Source organism: Girardinichthys multiradiatus, chromosome 11 (genome assembly GCF_021462225.1).
Source record: "Girardinichthys multiradiatus isolate DD_20200921_A chromosome 11, DD_fGirMul_XY1, whole genome shotgun sequence".
Taxonomy (NCBI): Eukaryota; Metazoa; Chordata; class Actinopteri; order Cyprinodontiformes; family Goodeidae; genus Girardinichthys; species Girardinichthys multiradiatus.
The window spans coordinates 42658136-42684803 of NC_061804.1; the positions used below are offsets into that span (position 1 = coordinate 42658136).

A 26668-nucleotide genomic window follows, 5' to 3' on the forward strand; every position below is an offset into this window, starting at 1 on the left:
GCATATGCTAATGACTGATTGGTAAATGCAGCATCCTGGCTGTAGAGGTTGAATGTCTTTTACATGTAAGGCACATTTGCATGTGGATTCACAACTGACAGTATCTTCTATGTGTTTATAGTAAGACTCCAGCTTTGAGGACTGTTGTCATTGGCCACACATTTAATATTGTGACTTCAAAAGAAAGGGCTGTTTCAAGATAGAGTTAGATTGAATCTTATCTGTACTGTTATCAATATGAGTGCAGAAAAAAAACATACAGCATTTGAGGAATCAATCAGCTGACTTATACTACATGAAAAAAGATTAACATGGTCAGTAACACTTGAACAACCTCCATTGAATTTTAAAGGCTGCCAGAAATAAATGTAACATTGTGTATTTTTTTTACATAGAGCACCTACCGAAAGCATTCATATCCTTTGAATTTACAACTAAAAACATTTATGTATTTTATTGGGACTTTATTTTATAAACTGAAAGAAAATAAATTTCCCCCTATTCACGAATACCCATCTGAAAAGTGTGGCATGCATTTGTACTCTGTCATTTCTTCTCTGATCCCCCTACAAAACTGCCTTCAGAAGCCCTTATATAGGTTATCCAAAAATATGACTTACAACAACATTGACAAAACACAACAGTATTTTTTGAATACTAAAGAATGAAAGAATTTAATTGAATTAAGAATGGACAAACTAACGCACAACTGAAAGTCTAACATGATATGGCAAGGACAGCATTAATCAGAGAAAACATTCATGGCAACTCTGAAGGAGCTGCAGAAACCCACAGCTAAAGCAAGATGAGCTGTTGACAGGGCATCTACATACATCTTCATACATTTCACTAATCTGGTCTTTACAGAAGAGTGTCAAAAAGAAAATAATTGATGAAAGAAACCCATGAGTCTGGGTGGGTCACTGTCCAGCAGAACAACAAGCTTTAATAGCCAGAGATACTATGGAATGGTGTAGATCAAACTTGGGTCATCTGTTGAAATGGTCCTGGCAATGTTTGGACATAAATTGAGAATCTGTGGAAAATTAATGTTCACAGACACTCTCCATCCAATGTGACTGAGTTTGGGCTAATTATTTTATTTAATGTTTTAAATAGCATGTACTTTCAGAATTCTTACTCCTTTTGATGGTCTATCACATAGAATCCAATATACTGAATATGTAATCTGACAACATGTGAAAAGGTTTAAGGGATATGAATACTTCTGCAAGGTACTGTACTTTTCCTCATTTCATATATGTGAACCTTTGACACAACAGCTTGCTTTCTTTTAAACTACTTTTTTTCTTCCATAGAAAGCAAAAAAAATAAAAAATAAAAAAAGGCTGATGTTAGCTGCATGACGCATAAAGTTATATCAGATGACACATAGGAATCAGGGAGAATAATGATGTATCAGGACACGTTGGGCTCAAGGTATGGATGACCCTAGAAAATGAGATCCAGTCTGGTACACAGTGTTAGTCATTGTCACGGCGACTGTGGCTCAGTAGGAGTAGTCGTCTTGCAATCAGAAGGTTGTGGGTTTGACTCCAGCTTCCTCCTGCCATATGTCAATGTGCCCTTGGGCAAGGCACTTAACCTCAAGTTGCCTACTGATCTGCGTATCGGTGTATGAATGTGTGAGTGTTAGTGAGTGTGATTGGGTGAATGTGGCTCTAGTGTAAAGCGCTTTGAGCGGTCTGTATGACTGGAAAAGTGCTATATAAGTTCAGTCCATTTACCATTTGCCCAGTAGGTGATCCATCATGAAGGCTGGCTCCAACTCTAACCTGCTCCTAGATCTGCTCTTTAAATATAGTCTTATTCTTTAGCTTTTAATACTGTGTGAAGCACCTTTCTGTTGTTATTCCTTTTGAAGTCACTTCTAATAATTTATTTTTAGCGTTTTTCTGTTGTTTCTTGAATAAACTTGACTACATCTCATCATGTTTAAGTAGAAACATCCTTTAAATCCCATGAAGTCTGCAATAATTTTGAGTGTGCTGGCCCTTTAAAAACGCTTTGGGCTGTAAAGCTAAACATTAGGCGAAAGTAAGCAGAACATGTTTCCGGGACGGGAGCGTATAATTTTCCAACTTTTCCCACACGGAAATAGAAACTTGTGCCAAATAGCAAAAAAATAAATCTTTTTTGTATTCCAACAGTATTGTTGCAATAGCATAAATGTCTAAGAATAATTTTCATCTATAAAATAAGAGAAATATAATTAATTAATAGAAAAATGACCAAACTAAGAACTCGTAGTTATGATTATCAGTTTTCGCAGCTGCTCTTTTCCTCACTAAAACATGGGATAGATATCTGACTGACTGATGAAACTCTTACTGCAGGATGTCCATCACATTTATTCCAACGCTTTGTTGCTGCATAATTGTATTTTGAAAGTCCCTCCGGAAGTTCTCTATGTAACAGCGGACACTCTGTGACTGTGCTTTGCTCCGGGACCGCGCTGCTTTGTGATGAGGCTGTGATTCAGTCAGTCCCAGCAGCAGAGCCGAACACAGAGGAATTAGATGGGGCAGCGTGTCTAACAGTGTCTGTTTCTTCTCAGCGCCATGACTTTATCTCACCTCCGACCTGTTCGTCTCCCAGAGAAGCTTTTTTTCTCTTAGTATTTTCCTGAAATAACGGTACACGGAGGGCTTGTTGCCACTCGCAGCGGCTTCCCTCCTCACCTGCGTGCTGCTTTGTGCGGACCATCCGGAGCGGACTGGCGGAGACTTTTGAAAGCGGTGTCCGGGAGAAAAGTTACCCTGTGGGATGTTTGAGCTTCGGCTTCCATCCTGCAGCGTCTAGGATGCTGCCTGAGGAGTTAGATGCTGGTTGCGCAGATTTCTCTCCATGAATTGGAGATAACTTGGATATACGACCGTTGAACAGCCACACTGTTACCCCACAGTGTTCATGCTCTGAGGACTGTCAGCAGCCGTGTCTACCTATGAAGAATCCCAGCACATGATGGAGAGCAGCCTGATTCTGGTTCCTGTGCTCATTTTCTTTGCTCTGGAAACTTTGGCATCTGGTAAGTTTTAGCTGAGCTGTGGATGGTTGTTGGACGAGTTTGCACTGACGGTGCCTCTATACAGAGCCTTTCAAATGAATTTATACCCCTTTATTTTTTCTTTTACCTTAGTCACATTACAAACACAAACTTGAATAGATTTTAATGTGACAGCATAAAGGGCAGTGACTGTGAGGGGTTTCCCCTTTCCGGTGGTCCTACAGCAGTGAGGCTGTTGATTGCACTGGATTTTTTTTTAGAGGTAGAATGAAGGGAGCTGAAAACAAATGCACACCTCATTTTTCAGATCTTTATTTGTTAAAAAAAAGTTGAACACCACATGAATGTCAGTCAGTTAGTAACCAGCAACTAATCCTCTTCGGTGATGTCATTTAAAGGCCACTTAAACCAGCAGACATCAGAGAGGCCCAAATGAAGCTTCACCATGTGTCCTGCCCAGGGGACACTGGCTTCACACCAACATCTGCTCCCCACAGAAATAAACATTTATCACTATTATCAGACCCATTAGGTGAAAGGATTGGCCTATCATGGCTACAATGCAGCACTGAGACAAAAACATTTAATCCAGCCCTGCTGGCCAGTATGGCAGCGTTAGAAGACGGATTTTCCTCCAGGATGGTATAAAGGTGTGATGTGATTGTGTAGCAAGTTCAGGGATGTGGATGCTGAATGTGTTGCGCTGGGCTTCTGTATGTCCGTTTTCTGGAAATCGGCCTTCAGAGAAGCCCTCTTGGCAGGACTGTAACACAGAATACTGCCTTTTGTTGTTTAATGACTTTTTATGCCTCTGTAATTAAAGATAAGTATACATCAGTTTTAATTTGAGCTTTTAGCTGAGCAAGGTGCTATTGTCTGTTCACTAGAGTGCATAAGCCTAATGATAATGCTCTAATCCCTGACCAGCCACACTTATTCCAGCCTAATACTACATGATCATTTTATGGCCTAAACCAGTTGTCCCTGTTATTGTTCTTATTTAATTGTAGAACCATTAAAATGTGGCTTTGTTTGGGTGATCTGACATGTTTAGAATTCCTATCATTAAGCCAGATCTGAACCTCATATCACCTTGTAAATATCTTTCCAAGGAAATTTTGTTGCCTCACAGCAACTTTCTACCAGTTGAACACGGACCCTTATCTGTATATATAGAACATTCAGTTGCAGTGTTAAATAAAACAAGAATTTGGGGAAGAAGATTTTCTGTAATCCATGATTATGTGAATAAAATCACAATCATTACAGATCTCTGAAGCTTTGAAGCGTAGTTTATAAGTTTAGTCAGGGTCTAGGTTGGGATCTTGGCAAGGCCATTCCAGAAGCTTCCTGTTAACCTGTTCTATGATATTATTTTATGCTTCATATAATTAACTTGTTTAGCTCTTTTGTGTTGCAAGCTCCAACTTTCTCACTGCTGTTTTGAGGTTAGGTTGAAGAATTTATAGGCAATGCTTTTTTCATCATTATTCCATCTACTTTGTACATTGCACTGGTGCCACTGGCAGCAAAAAAAAAAATAAAAAAATATAACAGTTGGGAGAATATCCTTTGAGGCTACACCTCTTAACTCAAGTATGATTTAACTCCTCTAAACACATCTTATGAGAAACAGCTCAGATTTACCATAAAACGTCTCTCCAGAGGGTATTTGTCTTGTCCATGAGGGCAAATGTCATCTGAGCTTAAAAGTTGATTTTTTTTTAAGGCAGAGTACCATTTTTGTTCGACATCCTCTAAGTCGATGGCAATCTAAAGCTATCTTTTCTACTGACAGTAATGCTGCTGTTCCAGCAGCTTCCAGTTTATGATTGCCCTGAGCCTTGGTGGTTCCTGGCTTGTTCCTGAACATCTTAACCAGTATCCTTTTATCTGATGCTGATGATGTGGATGATGCATTTGATTAGGGTTAGCTTATGTACAGCTGTTTGAGCTGATCTCTAAATTTCCCTCAGGTATGAGTGTGTGTTGATGAGTGTTTGTCCTGTGTTGCCCCAGAATAGATTGGCAAAATGTCTAGGGTGTACCCTACCTCTTAGGCACCCCTCATATCCTGGAACCCTGCATGGATAAGCGGATATAGACAGTGGATGAATGGATGGATGTTTGAACTGATGGTCTCCCAATCTGTGGTTAAGACATGGCTCTAAATGACGCTCTGAGTGTAGGTCAATCCCCTCAGTGCTGTCATACAAATCCTCATTTGCCATTCATGCTCATAAAAAGTGTTTATAAACTTCTAACAGGACTGAATGCGACTACGATGCTGCCAACAAGAGACACGACAGAGTTAGTGACGATGCATTCTCGTCTGGCAATGCTCCACTGCTGAGGCTTCCCTTTACAAGGCTGTAAACACTGGCTAAGAAACCAGAGCAGATGAACGCAGCATCTGTGAAAATGCTCCTTCAGTGACTTCATATGCTCCTCAGGGACTACAAAGGCTGGAATAAAGCTCCTCATTTTCACCTTCACAAAGCACACTGACTTTAAAACAAGTGCACACTGCTTTTAGTGACGCTAAAGTCTGCTAGAGTCTTTTAATTTTAATTTGCTTAAACAGGCTATTGAAATAAATAAAATTTCACCGGGGTTAAACCATAAAATGGGTCTTTCCACCCATTTTCTGTTTCCTTTTGATATCTGATGGAGCATTTCCTGTGGAGGCAGAGTCATGTTTCAGTCTTCTGCTCATTAGACTGTTTGGTCAGTAAGGGGACACTGCTGTCTCAGTCAACACAGCACTCTCCGTCCCCAGTGACCATCAACAGGCCATGTGTTTGCCATGCACTTCAGTGAAGGGACTTCCAGGCTGGGGTTTCAAACTGCCCCCTTGTTGTCTCATGGTTGTCTGCAAACAGAGCCGTAACCAGATCAAACAGGCTGCACCAAACCATGGTACCCATGCTGTAATTACGGCTTGAGTCTACAGCCCCATTTCCTTTAGGGACGGAAGTGCGTGGGGCGGAATGTGGCTGAAACCGCACCGTTACTGATTTCACTTACAAACTTCATTCTTTGTTATTGGTGATCAAGAATTTGAATATGAATCATTTCAGCCAGACTTGCTGCCATCTAGGTGTGAGCAGGTATGAGATACTAACCTTGGTAAAATTCCAAGGATTCCATGTTTTCAATATGATCTAACTGCTTTTAAGTGAAAACCACATTTTGTCCTACTGCATCTTCAATAATTTGGGATATTAATTATAACAGTTACAATAATGTTATTCATAACAGTTATTTGTTCTTATTTTAGCACACTAGTTTGCTTATTGTGCCATATATTACACCTCTTTTCTGTTCTTGTCTTTATAAAATAACACATGTATGGCAAGCTAAGATTAACTGGTTAGTTAGGCTATCTGTTCAGGTAGCCTGCCTGCAGGCATCTGCTTTACAGACATGCCGCCTGTAGTCGGTCAAATGTAGCGTTAAAAGAGTCATAGGTGACACTCCTGGTATTTCCACACCGTAGATGTTTATGTTTTTTTGTGATCAGAAGAATTTCCAACCAGTTGAATGCAGTCCTCTTATTTCTGCTGAACTGGCAGTGTGTAGCAACAGGTAGGGGTGGGGCTGTGCTGGGTTATTGTATGTCTCATACAGTCATAGAAAACTCCAGGCTATTCCTGGGCTGGTATGTGATTATATTATTTACACACAATTTTTAAGCAAAATGTATCACACCATCAAATTGCTTTTTAAAAAAGGAAAAGTATCAAGTGTCCTTCCTGCTGCATAAATAATTTAATATGTAGCCTTTTACAGTTATGATGATGTTATGATGACTGTAGGAAAAATATAGAAAAATTACCCATTAGCATAAAGTTTTCTAGTGATTATTGTGCAGAATGATATATCTTTTTGATGTTCTCCTTGCTATAACAAGTTGATAAAAGCTGGGTAATTAGTTGGGTTATCTGCTTCTCTGTAAGCAACACGACAACGGGTGGGGGAGGGGCAACTCAATGCTTTATAAAGCTGGAGAAACTCCGGTCATATTAGCACGTTTTCTAGGCTCTCATTACAAAGACTAATCTGTCTGATGGAAAATATTTGAAACAATGCCATCCATGACTGGCATCTTTATAAAAGTATCTCAAACTGTAGCAATGATGTGACGGAACGCTTTTGTTATTTTGAGACTAACTTTATACTAGTAGCCGGCCCATGTCTATCGCCATCCATAGAACCTTGCAAGGTGTTTGATCAGGCTTTCAGTGGATTGGTCAAGGACTAACTGAGAAGAGAAAAGGTTTTTCACAAAATGAGGAACCCTTGAAAAATGTGAAACAATAGCATTTCCTTTAGACAGACAATCAACGCATTAGCAGATTTTAGCAATAAAACACATTTTCTCCTGTTTTTTTGCCAAGTTCAAAATCAGTTACATACGTTCCAGTTTGATCCTGTTCATAATACTGTGTCGTCAAATTTAGGAGCAACTTAATGCAGAATTAGCCCAGATCTAGTTATCATTCATCCCAATATTATAGGCAGTATTGATGGCTCACAGCAGTGTAGTAAACTCCTGTTTTTCTATTGGCATATTCCTAATGTCTGTTTCTTATGGAGAGAAAACAGAGATGTGAAGAAACCTCTGTAGTGGTTTTGGAGAACAAACAATGAGCTTAATGTCCTCCTCCTCCACCTGCCTGCCCATCTGTTCTTTGCAGATCAATTAGTCTGTCAATAGCTGCAGTATGATACGTCCACAGGAGCCACTGTAGAGTATTCAAGGCAGAATCCTAATTAGTGCTGACTGACAAGTCTGAGCAAAGAAATAAACATCCATTTCGTGTCATCACAGCATCAGCCTGCTGAGTTGGCTGTTTGAAGCTGAGCTCTATATGTTTTCAGTCACGGACGATGTACTAAATTTAGAAATCTGAAACAAGACAAAAAACATTGGGGTTAGATATGCTGAGATGCCTGTCAGTGAACAGCCCACTTCTTATGTAGACTTTAAAAATAGCATTTCCAGGTTCCAAAGTTCTAAATATCCATTACACAACTGTCTAACAATCTTCATGCAACTTGGAAAGGAAAAGAACTGCTGCTGACTGTGGGTTGTTCCTGCCTGTAAACCTACAGGTGCCTGTCTCCTCTGATATTAATGTTTATTGGTACATAGAGGAACACAAAAGACACACGATGGGGTGCTAGAGTCTAAAGTCACGCAATGGGATGGAACTCCTTTCAACAGTGATCCAAGTCAGCTCACCCATTCCCTTAGAGGTCTAAAGAGCAAATGTCCTGGGCGTGGGGTGGGCAAGGGGGGGTTTGCGTTGATGGCCTAGACTTGCATACTTAAGTCCAAAATCACCAAAAACCAAACTATTTCCAGTCATGGGCAAATTATGCCACCTCACGAAGTCTGATTTATTTTCACAGTTCTGTAAATGAGTGCATATTTTCACTATTAACTACAGGGACGTGCACAGATAGACACCAGGTGGGGCTAGAGCACCTGCCGTTTTCCCTCTGAAACAAAAAAGTGCCCTAATGATGATTTGTTTTCTTTTTTCAACAGTGTAGCTTTAGTGTGTGGCCCAAGGTAGCATTCCTAGATTTAAAAACTATTACCAATGCCGCTAACTTTTATACTTTTGCACGACAACACCCCCCTCTCACTTCCCCCCTGCTCGGCCCCATGTCCCTCTAGCAGACATGTGAACTCAGAGGCGTGCTCGATGGTGCAACGCTTCTCTCATCCACCCTGCCCTTGTGACCGGCAGGGTGCCCATCCAGGATCAAACCAGTGCAGCTTCAAAGGAGGAGGAGAAAGATGATGAAGAAAGGTCATAGTCGATACCAGAGTCATGTTAAGAGACAAGCTTTTCGGAAAGAACTGTCTTAATGCTCAGATTTGTTGTTTTTTTTAAATATATATTTTACTAATAATAATAATATGAATATTAATAATAATAATAATATATTATTATTATTACACTAATGATAATTTGTTTGTAGAAAAAGTAGTTATGTGGTAGGGTGTTGATTTTTGGCCTTGACAGTCAATGAGTCAGTGAGGGAGTCTTCATGTTGTAATTGTTGGTCTTCTAGGCAGCCAGGGCAGGTGGCCCAGGGAAGCAGCTCAATGCTGTCCTGTAATAGGCCATTTATGAACATGGAAGATGAGGCAGAAGAAGTTATCACAGTCAGAAGCCAGAATGTCAGAATCTAAAGCATGGATAGCCACAGAAACAGTGCTCTCTCATAATGAAAGTGAAGGTGAGATGGAAAGAGAACAAGAAAGCCATGAAGAAGAACTAGATGTGTGTGAAAGAGATGACACAATTGCAAAGCTACGTATTATGCAATATCTGACAGATCCTTCCCATGTTGAAGCATTTCACATCAAGTGCAATGACAGCTACATTTCCATGTGCTGCAGTGTGGGTCATTCTCAACCAGATATGACATTTCCCAAAAATGATAATGGGCGGTCATTCCAAAAACAATGGTTCTCTGGGAATGAGTGGTTGGAGTACTCACCTACTACTGATTCAATTCACTGTTTTAGTTGTCGGCTTTTCCTCTCTGAAGAAAAATATAAAAAAAAACAGCATGGACAACTTGTGGCATAAAAAATGGAACACTGCTCTTAAAAAAAATCAATCAACTCTCAGGCACAGAGATGCACATGAAAAGCATGGTTAGGTGAAGCAGTTACCAGACAAAGGCATTCCAGTCTACCTTTGATGTTTTAGATATAAAGGGGGTGGAAGTTAGAGAGCGAGAGAGACAGACAGAGAAATCCTGACCAGGCTAATTGATCTCACAGTATGTCTTGCGCGACAGGGACAAGCTTTCCGAGGTAGTGATGAGAGCACATCTAGTAACAACCGTGGTAACTTTCTTGAACTGGTAGGTGTATTTTCCAGATATGACAGTGTGCTGAAAATGCATATAGAGAAAGTTGCCAATGTAGAAGCCATTAAGACGAGGCCCCAGGTGTCAATGCTTTCTAATAGAAGCCAAAATGATATAATTGCAGTGCTGGTTACTTACATCCGGAAGGAGATACAAGTTGAAATAAAAGAGGCTGACATGTATTCCATCCTACATGATGAAACCTCTGATGTTTCGCATCAAGAACAAGTATCATTTATAGTGCGCTATTTTCATAAAATGCAAATAAAGGAGAGATTCATTGAGGTGTTCAACGTCGACGCAACTACGGGTCAGGATCTGGAGAATAGTGTGCTTTCGCTCCTGAAGAATGGCCTAGAGCTGAAGAATATGTATGGCCAAGGCTATGAGGGAGCAGCTAACATGAGTGGCATGTATAAAGGTCTTCAAGTCAGAATACGTGCACACAGTGAGAAGGCCCTCCATGTGCGCTGCAAAGCACACTGTCTAAATCTAGTCTTGGTGGAAGCTTCTAAGTCCAACAAGCATTTTGTCACATTTTTCAATTTTGTGGAGAAATTATATGCTTTTTGTACTGGTTCTCCAAAGCGTCATGCTGCCTTGGTGAAATGGCAACAGTCCCAGTATCCTGGACAGCGTGTTATGGAACTCCAGCAGCTGTCAGGTACTCGAAGGGCCTGCAGGGAGGCAGCACTGAAGGCCCTCCAGAGAAACCTAAATGCTGTTTTAAAGCTCCTGGATGACACCATTGACAACAGTCCATCTCAGCTGGCTCGAGGTGATGCTCAGATGTACAGAAATGCCATTAACTTCCTATTCATTTTCTGCCTGGAAATCACCACACCAGTGTTCAAAGTCACTTCTCTGGCATCAGATTCTCTGCAGGAAGAATGGTTGGACCATAGCACTGCCTACAAGGTGAATGATGGTGTACTTCACACATTGCAAACCATGTGGTCTGAGGAGAGGTTTGGGGAGATATTTGGATGTGTAGCAGAGAAGGCAAAGAACCTCAACATTGCAGTACCTACTGTAGTGCCTGGTCAGGAGAGGAAACGAAAAGTGGCAATGCGTTTACAGTCCAGTCCAACAGTGTCTCAAGTACAGGGGTTGGACAATGAAACTGCAACACCTGTCATTTTAGTGTGGGAGGTTTCATGGCTAAATTGGACCAGCCTGGTAGCCAGTCTTCATTGATTGCACATTGCACCAGTAAGAGCAGAGTGTGAAGGTTCAATTAGCAGGGTAAGAGCACAGTTTTGCTCAAAATATTGAAATGCAAACAACATTATGGGTGACATACCAGAGTTCAAAAGAGGACAAATTGTTGGTGGACATCTTGCTGGTGCATCTGTGACTAAGACATCAAGTCTTTGTGATGTATCAAGAGCCATGATATTCAGGGTAATGTCAACATACCACCAAGAAGGATGAACCACATCCAACAGGATTAACTGTGGACGCAAGAGGAAGCTGTCTGAAAGGGATGTTTGGGTGCTAACCCGGATTGTATCCAAAAAACATAAAACCACGGCTGCCCAAATCACGGCAGAATTAAATGTGCACCTCAACTCCTGTTTCCACTAGAACTGTACTGTCGGTCGGGAGCACCACAGGGTCAATATACACAGCCGGGCTGCTATAGCCAAACCTTTGGTCACTCATACCAATGCTAAACGTCGGTTTCAATGGTGCAAGGAGCGCAAATCTTGGGCTGTGGACAATGTGAAACATGTATTGTTCTCTGATGAGTCCACCTTTACTATTTTCCCCACATCCGGGAGAGTTACGGTGTGGAGAAGCCCCAAAGAAGCGTACCATCCAGACTGTTGCATGCCCAGAGTGAAGCATGGGGATGGATCAGTGATGGTTTATGCTGCCATATCATGGCATTCCCTTGGCCCAATACTTATGCTAGATGGGAGCGTCACTGCCAAGTACTATTGAACCATTCTTGAGGACCACGTGCATCCAATGGTTCAAACATTGTATCCTGAAGGCGGTGCCGTGTATCAGGATGACGACTGGTGAAAGATTGGTTTGATGAACATGAAAGTGAAGCTGAACATCTCCCATGGCCTGCACAGTCACCAGATCTAAATATTATTGAGCCACTTTGGGGTGTTTTGGAGGAGCGAGTCAGGAAACGTTTTCCTCCACCAGTATCACGTAGTGACCTGGCCACTATCCTGCAAGAAGAATGGCTTAAAATCCCTCTGACCACTGTGCAGGAGGCCCTACACCATACTAATAAATTATTGTGGTCTAAAACCAGGTGTTTCAGTTTCATTGTCCAACCCCTGTAGGTGCTCAGTTTGAGTCTGTGGACGCATAGTTTAGGAGTACTGTGTACTACACTTTTCTGGATACTATGACTGAGGAGCTCAACAGGAGGTTCACAGGAGACAAACCTGGATGTTCCACTGACAAAATCATTCAGTCCTTTCACCACTTAACAGTGCATTCCAACTGGATAAACAACACTATGCAGACGACACACAGCTATACGTTACGATGTCACCAGGTGACCATGAACCCATTCAACTGCTTGGTAAATGCTTAGAAGAAATCAATGCATGGATGGGCCTAAATTTTCTTCAGCTGAATCAAAACAAAAGTGAAGTAATAATCTTTGACCAAAGGAAGAGCATTTAAAAGTTAGCACACAGCTTCAGTTAATATAGCTAGAAACCACCAGTCAGGCTCAAAACCTGGGTGTAGTGATGGACTCAGACTTGAACCTTCAGAGGCACATAAAGGTAGTAATTAGGTCGGCCTTCTATCACCTAAAGAACATTTCCAGGATTAAAGGACTAATGTCTCAGCCGGACCTTGAAAAACTAATTAATCAGAATCAGAATCAGAATCAGAAAAGCTTTATTGCCAAGTACGTTTTTGGACATACAAGGAATTTGTTTTGGCGTTCATCTTTAGTAGAATTGATTACTGCAACGGTGTCTTCACAAGTCTGCCAAAAAAGTCGATCAGACAGCTGCAGTTGATCCAGAACGCTGCTGCCCGCGTCCTGACTAGAACTAAGAAAGTGGAGCACATCACCCTGGTTCTAAAGTCCCTACACTGGCTCCCTGTAGCTCAGAGAATAGACTTTAAAATACTTCTGTTAGTCTATAAATCACTGAATGGCTCAGCACCAAAATACATTACAGACTTGTTGTCAGCGTATCAATCCCCCAGACCTCTCAGGTCTTCTGGCTCAAATCTACTCTGCAGAACCAGAACCAGAACTAAACATGGACAAGCAGCTTTTAATTCTTATGCTCCACTAATCTGGAATAAACTGCCAGAAAACTGTAAAAGCGCCGAAACCCTAAGTTGCTTTAAATCAAGATTAAAAACTTATTTGTTTAGAGTGGCCTTTGACTGTGCCATTTAGGCATGATTAGTTGCGTTTCAGTCCAATTTTCCTTTCATTTTCTTGTCCATCATTCTATTCTCTTTATTTTATTTTACTTTTTTAAATTACCTCTGTTGTTTGATTTTATCATTTGATTTGTTTTTCTGTCTGTATCTGTGTTTGTTTGCTTTGTGATTGTATTGTAATTGTATGTACAGCGCTTTGAGTGTTTCGTTGCTGAAAAGCGCTATATAAATAAACTTACCTTACCTTACCTTACCTTACCTTACCTTACCTTACCTTACCTTACCTTATACATGAGCTTAGCTTCAGACCAAAATATGATGCATTAATGAAATGCATGAGGCAACCTAGGAAATCATTTCAAATCCACTGGAAACTACATGATTTACAGGTCTCTATAATTCATGACAGTGGAGGAATCCCATGCAGCATGTCCCAGATGTTTGACCAGATGGGTTCCCGCTTAGGTGTTATTGCACCGTATAAACACAATTAAAAGTCATTATCGGCTTCTAAATCAGTAGAAAAAGACTTTACAGCTTCTGCAGTTCTTTCTGCTTAATATGTTTCTGTATGCTACTTTATTGTGCAGGTGGGAAAACATCGGATAAGTGACAAAAATACTTAGTTTCATATTACTTTACTAAATAATTGTGTTCAGAAAGGATTTATAAGTAACTAACAATACCTTTATTAATTAAGCTGTAACTACTGTAGAAACCGTTATCATGCTGGCAGCTTTAGGGTTTTTCATATACTGGTGAATTGGCAAGAAAAGTATTATCCCTTATATTACTTTCAGCAATGTTGTCTTAAAAGTGAACCAATTTATAGGAGGAATCTCATTGTGAAATGCTGTCATTTTGCTTTCAAAACACACAACTACACTTTGCTGAAAGATGTTTACATATCTATCCGCACTCATTGTATAAAGCAGGTGTTATTACATCAGCACTCCACATATGCTGAAAATGATTCTAGGTGATTTTTTGTTATAATTATTACTCTTTTTTTTCAACAGCATTAAATGAATGAACTGTTCTGAACTGGCTGAATAGTATTCTATAGGTGGAGGTCAGGGAGAAAGAGAAACACCACAGAAAAAAATGTTTTTAATAAAGCTGGGAGCTTTATTAAACTAAAGTCTCTCTAGTTTTTACAAGCTGGTAAAAACTTTTAGTTCTATTGATTGCGTAACGTAGACTTATTTTACTGCGAGCTAATGAAAATCTTGCGGAATTTTAGTGTTCTTCACAAAATTTCAAGACTTTCACTCTTATTTGCCAAGTGTCTGAGAAATTTGACATTGGTTGCTATTTCCAGCATCTGTACGATCCGCAAGGTTTGTGCGGCTGCTGTTACCACTGTGACTGTGTCAGCAGGTTGGAAATATTTGTGTTAGTCTGACACTTGAAGCTCAGTGTAAGATCAAGCCAGCTGATAATGGATCGCTCTCAGGCCTTGTGTATCAGGGTGATTCTGTAGCCGTCAGATTTTGACAGCAGCTGTCTATGACTGACTCCAGAGCTGACAAGGATAGCTCCTTATGTTACTGTTACAGCTGTTATTGTGTTATGCTGTTGATATACAAGAAGAGACTGGAGAAGTAGGAGGCACTTAAAAGGACACGTTTTGCTGTGTTCTTGGTGGCATCTCAGCTGGATGATTGATTGTTGATTAGGTAATTACAACAGCCATGCTCATTCTTACTGTGTTGATTTGATTGGATGTGTCCCGCTCCTTAGACTTATTGTTTACATCAATTCATCCACTTTATAAATGAGTTATATGTCATTATTATAGCTGCTGGAATTGTCTGAAACATTTTTTGGTGATTTGATAAATGTCATTTATTGTCAAAGTGACAAATTAGCATTTTTAAATAGCTGATTTCCAGATCTTCATACTTGATTAGAGTTCATTGCAATCTTTCAAAGCAATTCAACATGAAATGATATGATTTATAGCAAGCACACTGCATAAATCAGCTGTTCTGATCTTCATTACAATGGCTCAAATCATATTGGCTTTGTGTAACAGAGATTTTCTCCCACCATTTGCAGCGTACAGTAGCATTCCCCCACCCCCACCTGTTGTGCCACATTGTCAGCTGGCTGGAGGAAATGAAGTTTGCTCTTTGTTGAAAGAAAGATGAAGTCATCTTGAAATATTTTTACTCTCAGAACTTAATCTGGCATGGGGTGCTGAGAGTGGAACTCTGCAGGGTTCAATGTACAGACCTTTGCATGAAATAAGTGTCAGAAAACTCCAGAGGGTCAAACAACCTTGGTGGTATGTAAAGCCTTATCAGTTTCATTCTGTTTTCAAGCCTCACTGCAGTTGAAGAAACTGCCCTTGGCCAGAGTCCAGTCTCTCAGCACGCTTCAACACGTCCAATACAAGATAACTGCAAAAATGTATGCAGTACTGATTCACTATGGATTTAGTTTGTTTTTGCTGTAAATCTAAAAGCCAGTTGGTTGCTTAGACAATTGGTCATCTCTACATCACACCCTCGAACTGAGAGCCTGGCTCAACCCAACATAACTCCACTGATCTGGGGTTGTATCTGCCTTCCTTGTTGTCACGACTGTAACTTTGGGGACTTTAACCACCGGCACAGTCCTTTCATAAAACACACACAGATGGTGAACAGCCATCTAAATCCTGTCTTTAAGTGTTTTATGGCAGGGGCTGATGTTATATTATTTTAGCCGCAGTAGGAATAATTGCCTGTTTTTGTTGTAAATAGAAATAATTAAACCATGCTACACATGAATGGTTTTAATTTCTGTGTAAACACCATGAGATCTTGAAGTCTTGGTGTTTTTATTAATCTATCTTACCATCAAAATGTGACATGTGTAACAGCTAGAACAGTTATAATCATTTAATATATCGTAGCATCTAAGATGATGCCTGTGGAAAAAGTTGATGCTTGTTACTGATTGGTTCCTGGAGGATAACCAAACTCCCGCCAGGGTCTATGATAACCTGATAATTGTATTAATTATACATCCTTTGCTACTCCTAACCTTTTTGGATTGTTTAAATATGAAAATAGTTTACCAAATCTACCATAAAATCTACCCCGCCACCCCCCACCCAACACACACCCATCTCACTCCCTGGGCTTGTTTTAGAATTAGAACACAAATAATCAGCTCTTGTTTTACCAGAAAGGCACAATTTAGAGCAAAAATAGTTCTTCATGCTCAACTGTCTGTTCCTATTGGAAGAGCAGAGCAAGCTGCTTCTGCCTGGTCAGCTTCCCCCTAACATCTAGCCAAACTGCCAGTGGGAGGGATAGTGCCAGAAACAGAACAGTTTGAACTTGCATTTGGAGTACATTTGTTTCTTCTTAAAGAACTGAAGGTATGAGCTTTCTCCAAGAGAGACTTGATAAATACCATCAGTTTCCCCTTCACTGCAGAGTCAACCTATTTAGATGCTTAGTATAAACTCTGGCTCAATTAAAGAGCTGGCGGGGGGTGCCTTCTTGGGAACCCAATGTATTCTCATATAAGTTATTGTGTTGTGCCCAGTTGGTCACAGAGTGGGATAAAGCTGTGTAGCCCGCCTCCCCTACTGCTTCACATCCAACTCTAAATGCAGATTTTGCAAATGAATTCCTGTGGATTCTGTGAAAGAGTAGGAGGAGGTGACAAAGCAGTAAAACAACACATTCTGTTAAAGGGAAGCCAACAGGATGAAAACAATTGCAATGAGCACAAAATATGAAGGTCTTTGCAATGCCTCTGATGATAGTACCCCCACCTTCCCCAACCGCACCCCCTCTCTCTGTTCCTATTCACCAGTAGCAGATCTTCTTTTTGCTCTGTTATTTGAATTTCAGATAGAAGTGAATTTTTAAGTATAAAATACAAAGAAAGGCTTGGATATGTTAAGTACACTATATACATGAGCTCTTCTTAACCTTAATTTTACTTGCTAAACTAGCGCACAGCTTAATCTTTCTTTTTCAACACAGTGATAAGAAGTAGACATGAAAGGCATGTTTTACCCTGTCTGGACTGACTGACTGGATGGATGGATGGATGGATGGATGGATGGATGGGAGGGATTTTGGCAGCCCTTCTGAGGTTTCTTTTAGAGTCAGACCATCCTGTAGTCAGCAATATCATGTTTGTTTGCAGGGTACCGTCTAAGCTCGTTACATGCTGTAATGGAAAGATATGGTGATTCTAATCATTTCTACATTCAGAGCTGTAGATGTTTGGAACAATAATTTAACAGCCTGTCACCCCAAACAAATAGTGTGTCAATTGAAATTATGTTGAAATGAACTTTTCGCAGAGCTCTTTTCTTCACTTTGTGTCTGTGCCTCTTTATGTCCTACTTCATTTACCTAACAGCTTAGATTTGTGCTGTTTTCTTTTTGTTTTAGTCCTGTTTTGATGATTCCTGTTAAGGCCTTTTGCTTCTGGCAGCAACATGAAGAGCATGCATCTAATCCCACCTGACCTGTCACTTGATAACAGAGAACTATTTCTGAATAGTTTTCATGGAAGTATTTTAGTCCCACAAAATGTGCCACACATTTAGTCAATGTGACATCTGGCTATTTTGGGACATTTTAAGGTTTACAGGCCTTGGAACCAGAGCATCATTTGGCCATAGGGTCTGTAATGCTGTGACATGCTGTGACTTACAGACTTTGTGGCTGTTGTTCTAATTCTCTACTTTTTCATAGGGATTAAATCTGCTTGAAGATGAAAGCCTGCTTCTGTTTGGTGAAATAAGGCTTGTGTTTTGGCAGGATGGGGGATGCGTCTCAGCTGGACATATCAGCACTGGTCCTCTTTACGTTTTTCATAATAGCAGAGTGTGCTGAAACATTTGTAATCCACTGAAATAGAAAAAGTCATGCCTTCACATTTTGCCAGCTCCGATTACTGAAAGGATGCTACAGCAAGAGTCTCTCCTGTGTTTGGCTGCTTTGTTTTAAATCCTTCTCATTCATTTCTGTGCACCTCTGTGCTATGTACTATTTGTCCGTCACCATTTCAGATTTTATTCTCTCATTCACCATATTTCTGCAGTTGGAAGGACTTTGAAGTTGTTTGCCATTGATTTATTCTGTGTATGCATTCCTCCTGATGGTTTAATATAGTATAAATACAGAGTGCTGCTCTTTGTGATGAAGTGTTTTTGATGTTCAGTCTGACAGTTCGGCCTCTGCAGGTAGGAGGAGCAGGTTCAGGCTGCAGAGCTGCTGATGTGGAATAAACTGAAATAAACTGACAGCTTCTTTACTTTAATAGAGACATAGCCTTGTGAGCACTAGCCTTTATTCTTTGCTTTATTCTTATTGGTTTATTGAAAATAAAGAACCCTGATGAAGTCTTTCAATTGGTTGAAAATCAATAACTGACAGTTCACATGTTTGCCTCATGTTCAAACTGCAGCTCTGCAGGGCATTAAGGAGTGGATAAGAACAGAACGCACTCATGTTCAGGGTTGTGGGGTTCTCCCAGCTTGTGACAAAAATGGCTTTGCTGGAGAGAATGAAATGTTGACAGTTTTGGGGTTTGTATTTAGTGTGTTTCTATTAGAGGCATAATGCAACATCCAGCTCGCAAGATGTGCAATAAACAACTTTAGCCATATTTTGGGGGGAACTGAACTTTTCACCAATCACAGCACATGCTTTAAGTAATCTGTAATCAGCTTAGAATATACCAGTCCAAGTCTAACTGAGTTTATATATTACATATGTCACGCTTGTCTCATTCTTTGGTTGGTCCTAATGCCAAAAAGCTCTGAAAATGCTCTTTTTGTGTTTTCACAAATAAAATAAATGTTGGATAAATCTTTAAATGTATTTACAAAAAATCTCTAATGTAAAAATATTTATATATTTATATAAGGTTTGATCTGTCAAATAGTTCTAGGCTATTCTAGGCTAATTATTTTGAGCTAGAGATGCCTCTTGACTCATTAAAATAACTGTAAAATAGCCCTTTAGTTCAGCTGCATATCAAGCTTTGCTGTTGTTAGCTGCAGTTAGCCATTGTTAAAGCATTTTAAATCTTTTCTATCTTGTCACTTAGCCAGTCTTTGTCACTTAGCCAGTCCTACAATTAGAACACTAGAACTACTTCCTTACTTTAAATTAATAGTTTTAGACATAGATACAGATCTTTAGAAGCTTTAAATAATAACTTTTATGTCTCTGGTCCATATTAATAGTTAAGAGTTAAATCACCAGAGGACGTCACATGCTGAGAGCAGCTATCACTTTGTACGGCATACTTCAATATGACAATAAATAATAATGGGTTTTTTTTTCGGCACTAGGGGCCTTTATTTTTGATAGTAGGCAGGCAGGAAGGAGGGGCAAAGAGAGGGGGAGACATTCGGCAAAGGTCGCCGAATCCGGGACTCGAACCCGGGAAAGCTGCTTCGAGGACTATAGCCTCTGTATGTGGTCGCGTGCTAACCCCCACACCACCAGCGCCGCGCCCAATAATAATGTTTTTAACATTAGGAAATCTCATACCATTAGATCTCCTCGTACCTCTAGCTTCCATGGTAATCTAAACAACCGAAATACATGACATTTTTGAATCTTTGAATTTTATATATATATAAATATTATATATAATATTTTTAAATCCTGACTGATGGTGACCCGTTGTCGTCGCCGTCTTCCGCTTTATCTGGGACCGGGTCGCAGACTCAGCAGAGACGCCCAGACATCCCTCTCCCCAGACACCTCCTCCAGCTCCTCCAGGGGGAGCCCAAGGCGTTCCCAGGCCAGCCGAGAGATATAGTCCCTCCAGCGTGTCCTGGGCTGTCCCCTGGACCTCCTCCCGGTGGGACGTGCCTGGAGCACCTCCCAAGGAAAGCGTCTAGGAGGCATCCGATATGGATGCCCGAGCCACCTCAACTGGCTCCTCTCGATGTGGAGGAGCAGCGGCTGTACTCCGAGCCCCTCCCGGATGGCCGAGCTCCTCACCCTATCTCTAAGGGAGTGCCAGGCCACCCTACGGAGGAAGCTCATTTCAGCCGCTTGTATCCAGGATCTCGTTCTTTCGGTCATGACCCAAAGTTCATGGCCATAGGTGAGGGTAGGAATGTAGACCGACCGGTATATCGAGAGCTTCGCTTTTCGGCTCAGCTCTCTCTTCACCACAACGAACTGGCACAGTGCCACCATTACAGTGGCAGCTGCACCGATCCGTCTGTCAATCTCCTGCTCCATTCTTCCCTCACTTGTGAACAAGACCCCAAGATACTTGAAATCCTCCACTTAAGGCAGGAACTCCCCTCCAACCTGAAGAGGACAAGCCACCCTTTTCCGGTCTAGAACCATGGCCTCGGACTTGGAGGAGCTGATCTTCATCCCAGTCACTTCACACTCGGCTGTGAACCGCCCCAGCGCATGCTGTAGGTCTTGGCTGGAGGGGGCCAGCAGGACCACATCATCTGCAAAACGAAGGGACGAAATCCACTGGTCCCCAAACCAACCCCCTCCGGCCCTTGGCTGCGCCTAGAAATCCTGTCCATAAAAGTTATGAACAGGACTGGTGACAAAGGGCAGCTCTGCCGGAGTCCAACATGCACCAGGAACAGGTCCAACTTAGTGCTGGCAATGGGGACCAAACTCCTGCTCCGCTTATACAAAGACCGGATGGCCCCTAATAAAGGACCCCCAATTTCATACTCCTGGAGCACCCCCCAAAGGGCACCACGAGGGACACAATTGAATGCCTTCTCCAGGTCCACAAAACACACGTGGACTGGAAAACTCCCATGAACCCTCAAGTACCCTGTAGGCGGTATAGAGCTGGTCCAGTGTTCCACGGCCGGGACGAAAACCACACTGCTCCTCCTGAAGCCGAGGTTCGACTATCGGCTGGACTCTCCTCTCCAATACCCTGGCATAGGCCTCTGAGGAGTGTGATCCCCCTGTAGTTGGAACACACCCTCCGGTCACCCTTCTTATGAAGGGGGAGTTTGCCAGTCCAGAGGCACTGTCCCCGATCGCCACGCAATGTTGAAGAGGCGTGTCAATCATGACAGCCCTACAACATCTAGAGACTTGAGGTACTCAGGGCGGATCTCATCCACCCCCGAAGCCCTGCCACCACGGAGCTTTTTAACCACCTCGGTGACTTCAACCTGGGCGATGAAAGGGTCTAACCCCGAGTCCCCAGCCTCTGTTTCCACCAGGGAATGCGTGATTGAGGAGATCCTCTAAGTACTCCTTCCACCGCCCGACAATGTCCCCAGTTGAGGTCAGCAGCCTCCCACTCCCACTGTAAACAGTGTTGGCGAAGCACTGCTTCCCCCTCCTGAGGCGCCACACGGTTTGCCAGAATCGCTTCGAGGCCAACCGGTAGTCCTTCTCCATGGCCTCACTGAACTCCTCCCAGGCCTGGGTTTTTGCCTCTGCCGCAGCCAGGGCCGCGGCACGCTTGGCCTCACGGTACCTGTCAGCCGACTCAGGAGACCCACAAGCCACAGCCGATAGGACTCCTTCTTCAGCTTGACAGCCTCCCTTACTGCCGGTGTCTACCACGGGGTTCGGGGATTGCCGCCGCGACAGGCACCGCGGACCTTCTGGGCAGCAGCATTGACAATAGATGCGGAGAACATGGTCCACTCGGACTCTATGTCTCCAACATCCCTCGGAAACTGGTCAACGCTCTCCCGGAGGTGGGAGTTGAATACATAACTGGCCGAGGGCTCTGCCAGACGTTCCCAGCAGACCCTCACTATGCGCTTGGGCCTGCCAAGTCTGTCCGGCTTTCTCCTCTTCCAGCGGATCAAACTCAACACCAGGTGGTGATCATAGGACAGCTCAGCCCCTCTCTTCACCTGAGTGTCTAAAACATGCTGCCGAAGGTCTGACGATACGACAACAAAGTCGATCATCGACTTCCTGCCTATGGTGTCCTGTTGCCAAGTGCACTGATGGACACCCTTATGCTTGAACATGGTGCTCATTATGGACAATCCGTGACTAGCACAGAAGTCCAATAACGAAACACCATTCGGATTCAGATTGGGGAGGCCATTCCTCCCGATCATGCCTCTCCAGGTGTCACTGTCGTTTCCCACGTGGGTGTTGAAGTCCCCCAGCAGAATAATGGAGTCCCCTGGAGGGGCACTATCCAGCAACCCCGACAGGGACGCCAAGAAGGCCGGTTGCTCCGCACTACCGCCCGGCCTCTAGGCCGAAACAACAGGCAGAGACCTATCCCCAACCCGAAGGCGCAGGGATGCGACCCTCTCATCCACTGGGGTAAACCCCAACACGAGATGGCTGAGCTGGAGGGCAACAAGCAGGGACTGGTGCAAAGAGGATTGGGTGGCTGACGAAGGTGGAGACCTCGGCGGCCTGATCCCTGGATGCTTAGGCTTGCTCTAGGGATGTGGAATGTCACATCACAGGGGGGGAAGGAGCCTGAGCTTGTGCGGGAGGTCGAGAGATATCGACTAGAAATAGTCGGGCTCATCTCCACGCACAGTGTGGGCTCTGATGGTGACCCATTCGTGTTTATTATAGCATGGAGTTTATAACATTTTGTCTTCTGCTTTTCCACCTACTTTTCTAGAACTAACCATAGGTCCAAGCCTGCTCTTGTAGGATGTTTTGATTCCACAACTTATTTATGGATTTGTTCTTGGCCAGAATTGTGAGTGAGCCCAATCCTTGGGCTGAGAAGCCATTCCAGGATTCTTCACTGGCTGTGTACCACAGCCCTTATGGTGGCTTTCACCTTTCTGCTTTCCAGGTAAAGGATCTGAAGATGTCCGAGGGAGTTCAAAACTGAATTCATGGGACCAATGACTTTTCATCAGTCTCTTGCTTTATATCTATGGAGTCTGTTCTTTTGTCTTGCACACAAGGCTTCTTTGTTGCTCTAAACGATTTGCCACTCTACGCGTGCCTGCTGTTAAGCTCTGCAGTGGTGGCAGCAGAATTCTGTAACACACTCTTGAGTAGAAGACAGTCGTGGAGGGGAATGTTGTTGGACCACCTAAAATCTTCTTTACTGCAGTTAAACCGTTCACCTTGAAGTTCTTGATGCTCTAGAAAACTTTCCTTTCAGCTGCAGTATTCTTAGTAGCTTGACTGTTACTGTACATTCAGTGTTTCTTGAATTGTTGAGGAAAGGTTAGTGCCTTTGGACATGCAGGTAATGTGCACACAATACTGCCGACAACTGTAAAAACATTTTTAAACCTTTTTGTAACGGTCCAGATGGGGTACAGGATATTTAAGACCAAGGGTGTCCAGCTCCAGTCCTCAAGAGACAGTATCCTTCAGGTTTATTCAAATAGCTGAATTAACTCCCCAACATGCCACCATGCTAGGTGCTTTAGAAGTGTTTTTTGTATTATTTTGCTGTATCAATAATGTGGTGGTGAGAGTTTAATGTAATGCAGACATCACAGTCAATTTATAAGAAGCAGATGCAGGCTTACATCTATTTGAGGTTATAAAGCTTCACATATGTCAAATTTGTGTATTCTCATTGAGCAAAAGCTAATTTCTTAAATAATCAAGGTAGAGCATTGTTAATGCGAAGCGCAAGTCACCTGTTTGGCCACATTTGCATTGGATACACATTTGTAAATCACACATTGATCAGAATGTGGCTAATTGTCATCATGGATAGTAGTCTAAAGGCTGATGTTGTGATGTGTGGACATCTGGTTCCTGAGCTCCATCCTGATTTCATTGAAATCAGAATCTATCTACTTATTTTGGGAGTAATTCAGCTTTCCTTCATGTACCTCTCTCATCAAACACAGTCAGGCTTTCAGCCTGGGTTAACGCTGCATCCCTGAGGCTTCATTAGCTCATACGTATCTTTAAAAGTTGCTGCCATTCTGCTGTAGAGCACCATGCACAGCAGCTAATAGGTCCTTAGAGGAACCATAGTGTTCATATTAGAAACTCTTCTCAACACAAGGCAGACTCCAGCTGTCTCCTTAACCGGATTTGAGTTCCACTTTTCCAGTCTTGTCCTTATCCGTTGTGTATCTCTTCACTCACTTTGAGCTGAGGAACTGGGGAGCACTGCTCATCTTAGAAATTCAAATATCCTTGAGATGTGTGTCAGTGCAGTCAGTCTCTATCATGCAGATCAGTTGCATTTTACTGTCAGTTTAATGTGCAGCCTGCAGCAGCACAAAGGAATCTTATGCAAAGGTCGGGGTTAAAGAAAGTCCTTTGAGTTATAATGAATGCATTGACAATTTCCTTCACTTCTTCGACTGATCCGGACATGTGGGTGACATCTCATAATACAGATGGCAAAGCATTTCAGTTTTGGATGCAAAATCATTTTATGAAGCCTACATTTCCTTGGCTGCTGGGCGTATCATCCATTAGAGATGCTGTTCATTGGTTTCCACTTGGATATTCTCTGCTGATATTTAGCTCTGCCTCCCCTGATCGTCTGGTTCTCTGTAAAATACGTTTCTTTTGATTCCTACACAGTTGGCTTTACCCCTGCACACACACTGTAAAATTTATGAGTTAGCTCTTAAATGGTCTCTATTCCTGTACTTGTGCCACTTTGGTTTATTTCCACCCTGATAAATATATAATGCACTATGTTTAGGTGAACTGCCTACATAACACAACAATTTTGGAGGTTACCCATTATTTTTTACACAGTATACAATACCTATAAATAACAGTACATTGTGTTTGATATGTATCATATATTGGGTCATATGCTGAGGACCATCATTGGCACATATTATATTGACATGATTATTAGAAGGTGATTGGATAGCAGATATAGTTTTCTATTTGTACGAAACATCTTCACACCCATTCAACTATAGTCTTGTGACAACTACAACTTCCAATATATTTCATGTGATTGACCAAATTATGAAGTCCCGGTTATTGAAGTTTTTTAACAGTCATTTTTCAGTTTCCATTTTTTACCAAGTCTTGATCATGCTAATGAATGCTAATATAACCCATTGCTGCTAGCCAGCCTGCTTCTCTCAATGCAACAGGGCAACTCAAGAACTACTTCCTTTCTTCCTTCATAATAAAAGTCTTAAATATGGATACAACAGGGTGTTGAGGCTCAGAATAACAGCTTAAGCTTACTTCACCAGGCAGAGTTACTTGTTGACAGAAACTGAATAGGGTATCGTAAGACAGACAATAGTTTGGCGAGAAATATTACGGCATTTTCATATTGTGATGTTTGCTGCCATTAGATCCTGTCACAGTGAATATTCTTTTAATTAAATTATGAAGAGTACTTCTTTGCACAATGATCTCCAGAGGTTCCAGAGGAGTCCCCAGAACAGAGCCAGCCTTAGGCTCAGCCTTTAGGGTTAGGGTTGAAGACAAGCATGCAGAAGCAGAAAGGTCCATGGCTGAGGTGGAAGATAAAACATCTAGGGTGTGACAAGAAAACGTTTGGTCGAAGGAGGGTGGGATGTCTGTTTGGCTGTGGGCAAACAATAATGATGCTAAGCTTGTTTCTGAACTGAACCTATTGAAGATTGTGTTTTCATTGGCTGTCCCGACATCCTGCGGTCTGATCAAGCCTGTGATCTTCGTCCCTGACCACACATCTCTGATATTGTTTTGCTGGAGCTGCTCTCCAGCTTCTTCTTGTACACCTCCTTGCTGTCTCTTATCTTGACTTTAAGTTGCTTCTCTATACTCCTCAATAATTCCCTGTCTCTCTCTCTGAAGGCTTTTTTTTTCTTGTTAAGCAGGCCATGCAGGTCACTGTTGGTCCAGGGTCTGCTATTGATCAAGGATCTCACCATTCTGGTGGGGATGGTGTTATTCACACTGAGGTTTATGTAGTCTGTTACACACTCAGTCATGGCATTGAGGTCTTGCTGCAGAGATGTGTGAGTATTTGACATTTGTATTAAACAAATCCAACGTTTTGTTTTCTCTGGTAGAGCAGCTGTCAAACTGTTGAAACATTGGAAGTGTAGCAGAGAGTGAAGCTTGGTTACCAGATATCGCCACAAACGCATTGGGGTGTTGTGTATGTAGCTTAGCAACAACTGAGCTGATGACATCACATGCAGTGTCAGCAACAGCTGATGGTGGAACGTAAACTGTTGCAAAAATAACACTGGTGAACTCTCTGGGTAAATAATATGGACAAAAAGTTACAGCTAACAGTTCAGTATCTGGACTGCAGAGACGACGCTTCACAATAACATGTTCTGGATTACACCATCTGTTGTTCACAAGTACTGCTAGTCCAGCTCCTTTACGTTTGCTGCTCCTCTTTAAATCTCTGTCTGCTTGTATGGTCAGAGAGACGTAGGAGTCAGGGATATGTTCCTGCTGCCATTTCTCAGTGAAACACATAATACTGGAT

The 26668-nt window shown here is 42.1% G+C and overlaps 1 protein-coding gene across 4 annotated transcripts in view; it reads left to right on the plus strand.

The window, feature by feature from the left end:
* Nucleotides 1–26668, plus strand: part of robo3 (roundabout, axon guidance receptor, homolog 3 (Drosophila)) — a 233445-nt gene that overhangs the window by 105886 nt on the left and 100891 nt on the right. The window contains exon 1 of one of the 4 annotated variants that reach the window (XM_047379128.1): nt 2458–3049. The exons of the other annotated variants lie outside the window; for them this stretch is intronic. Coding sequence (XP_047235084.1) covers nt 2983–3049 — 67 coding nt within the window. The 5' untranslated portion in view covers nt 2458–2982. Of the gene's footprint in view, nt 1–2457; nt 3050–26668 lie in introns of those variants that run through there. 4 annotated transcript variants of the gene reach the window in all.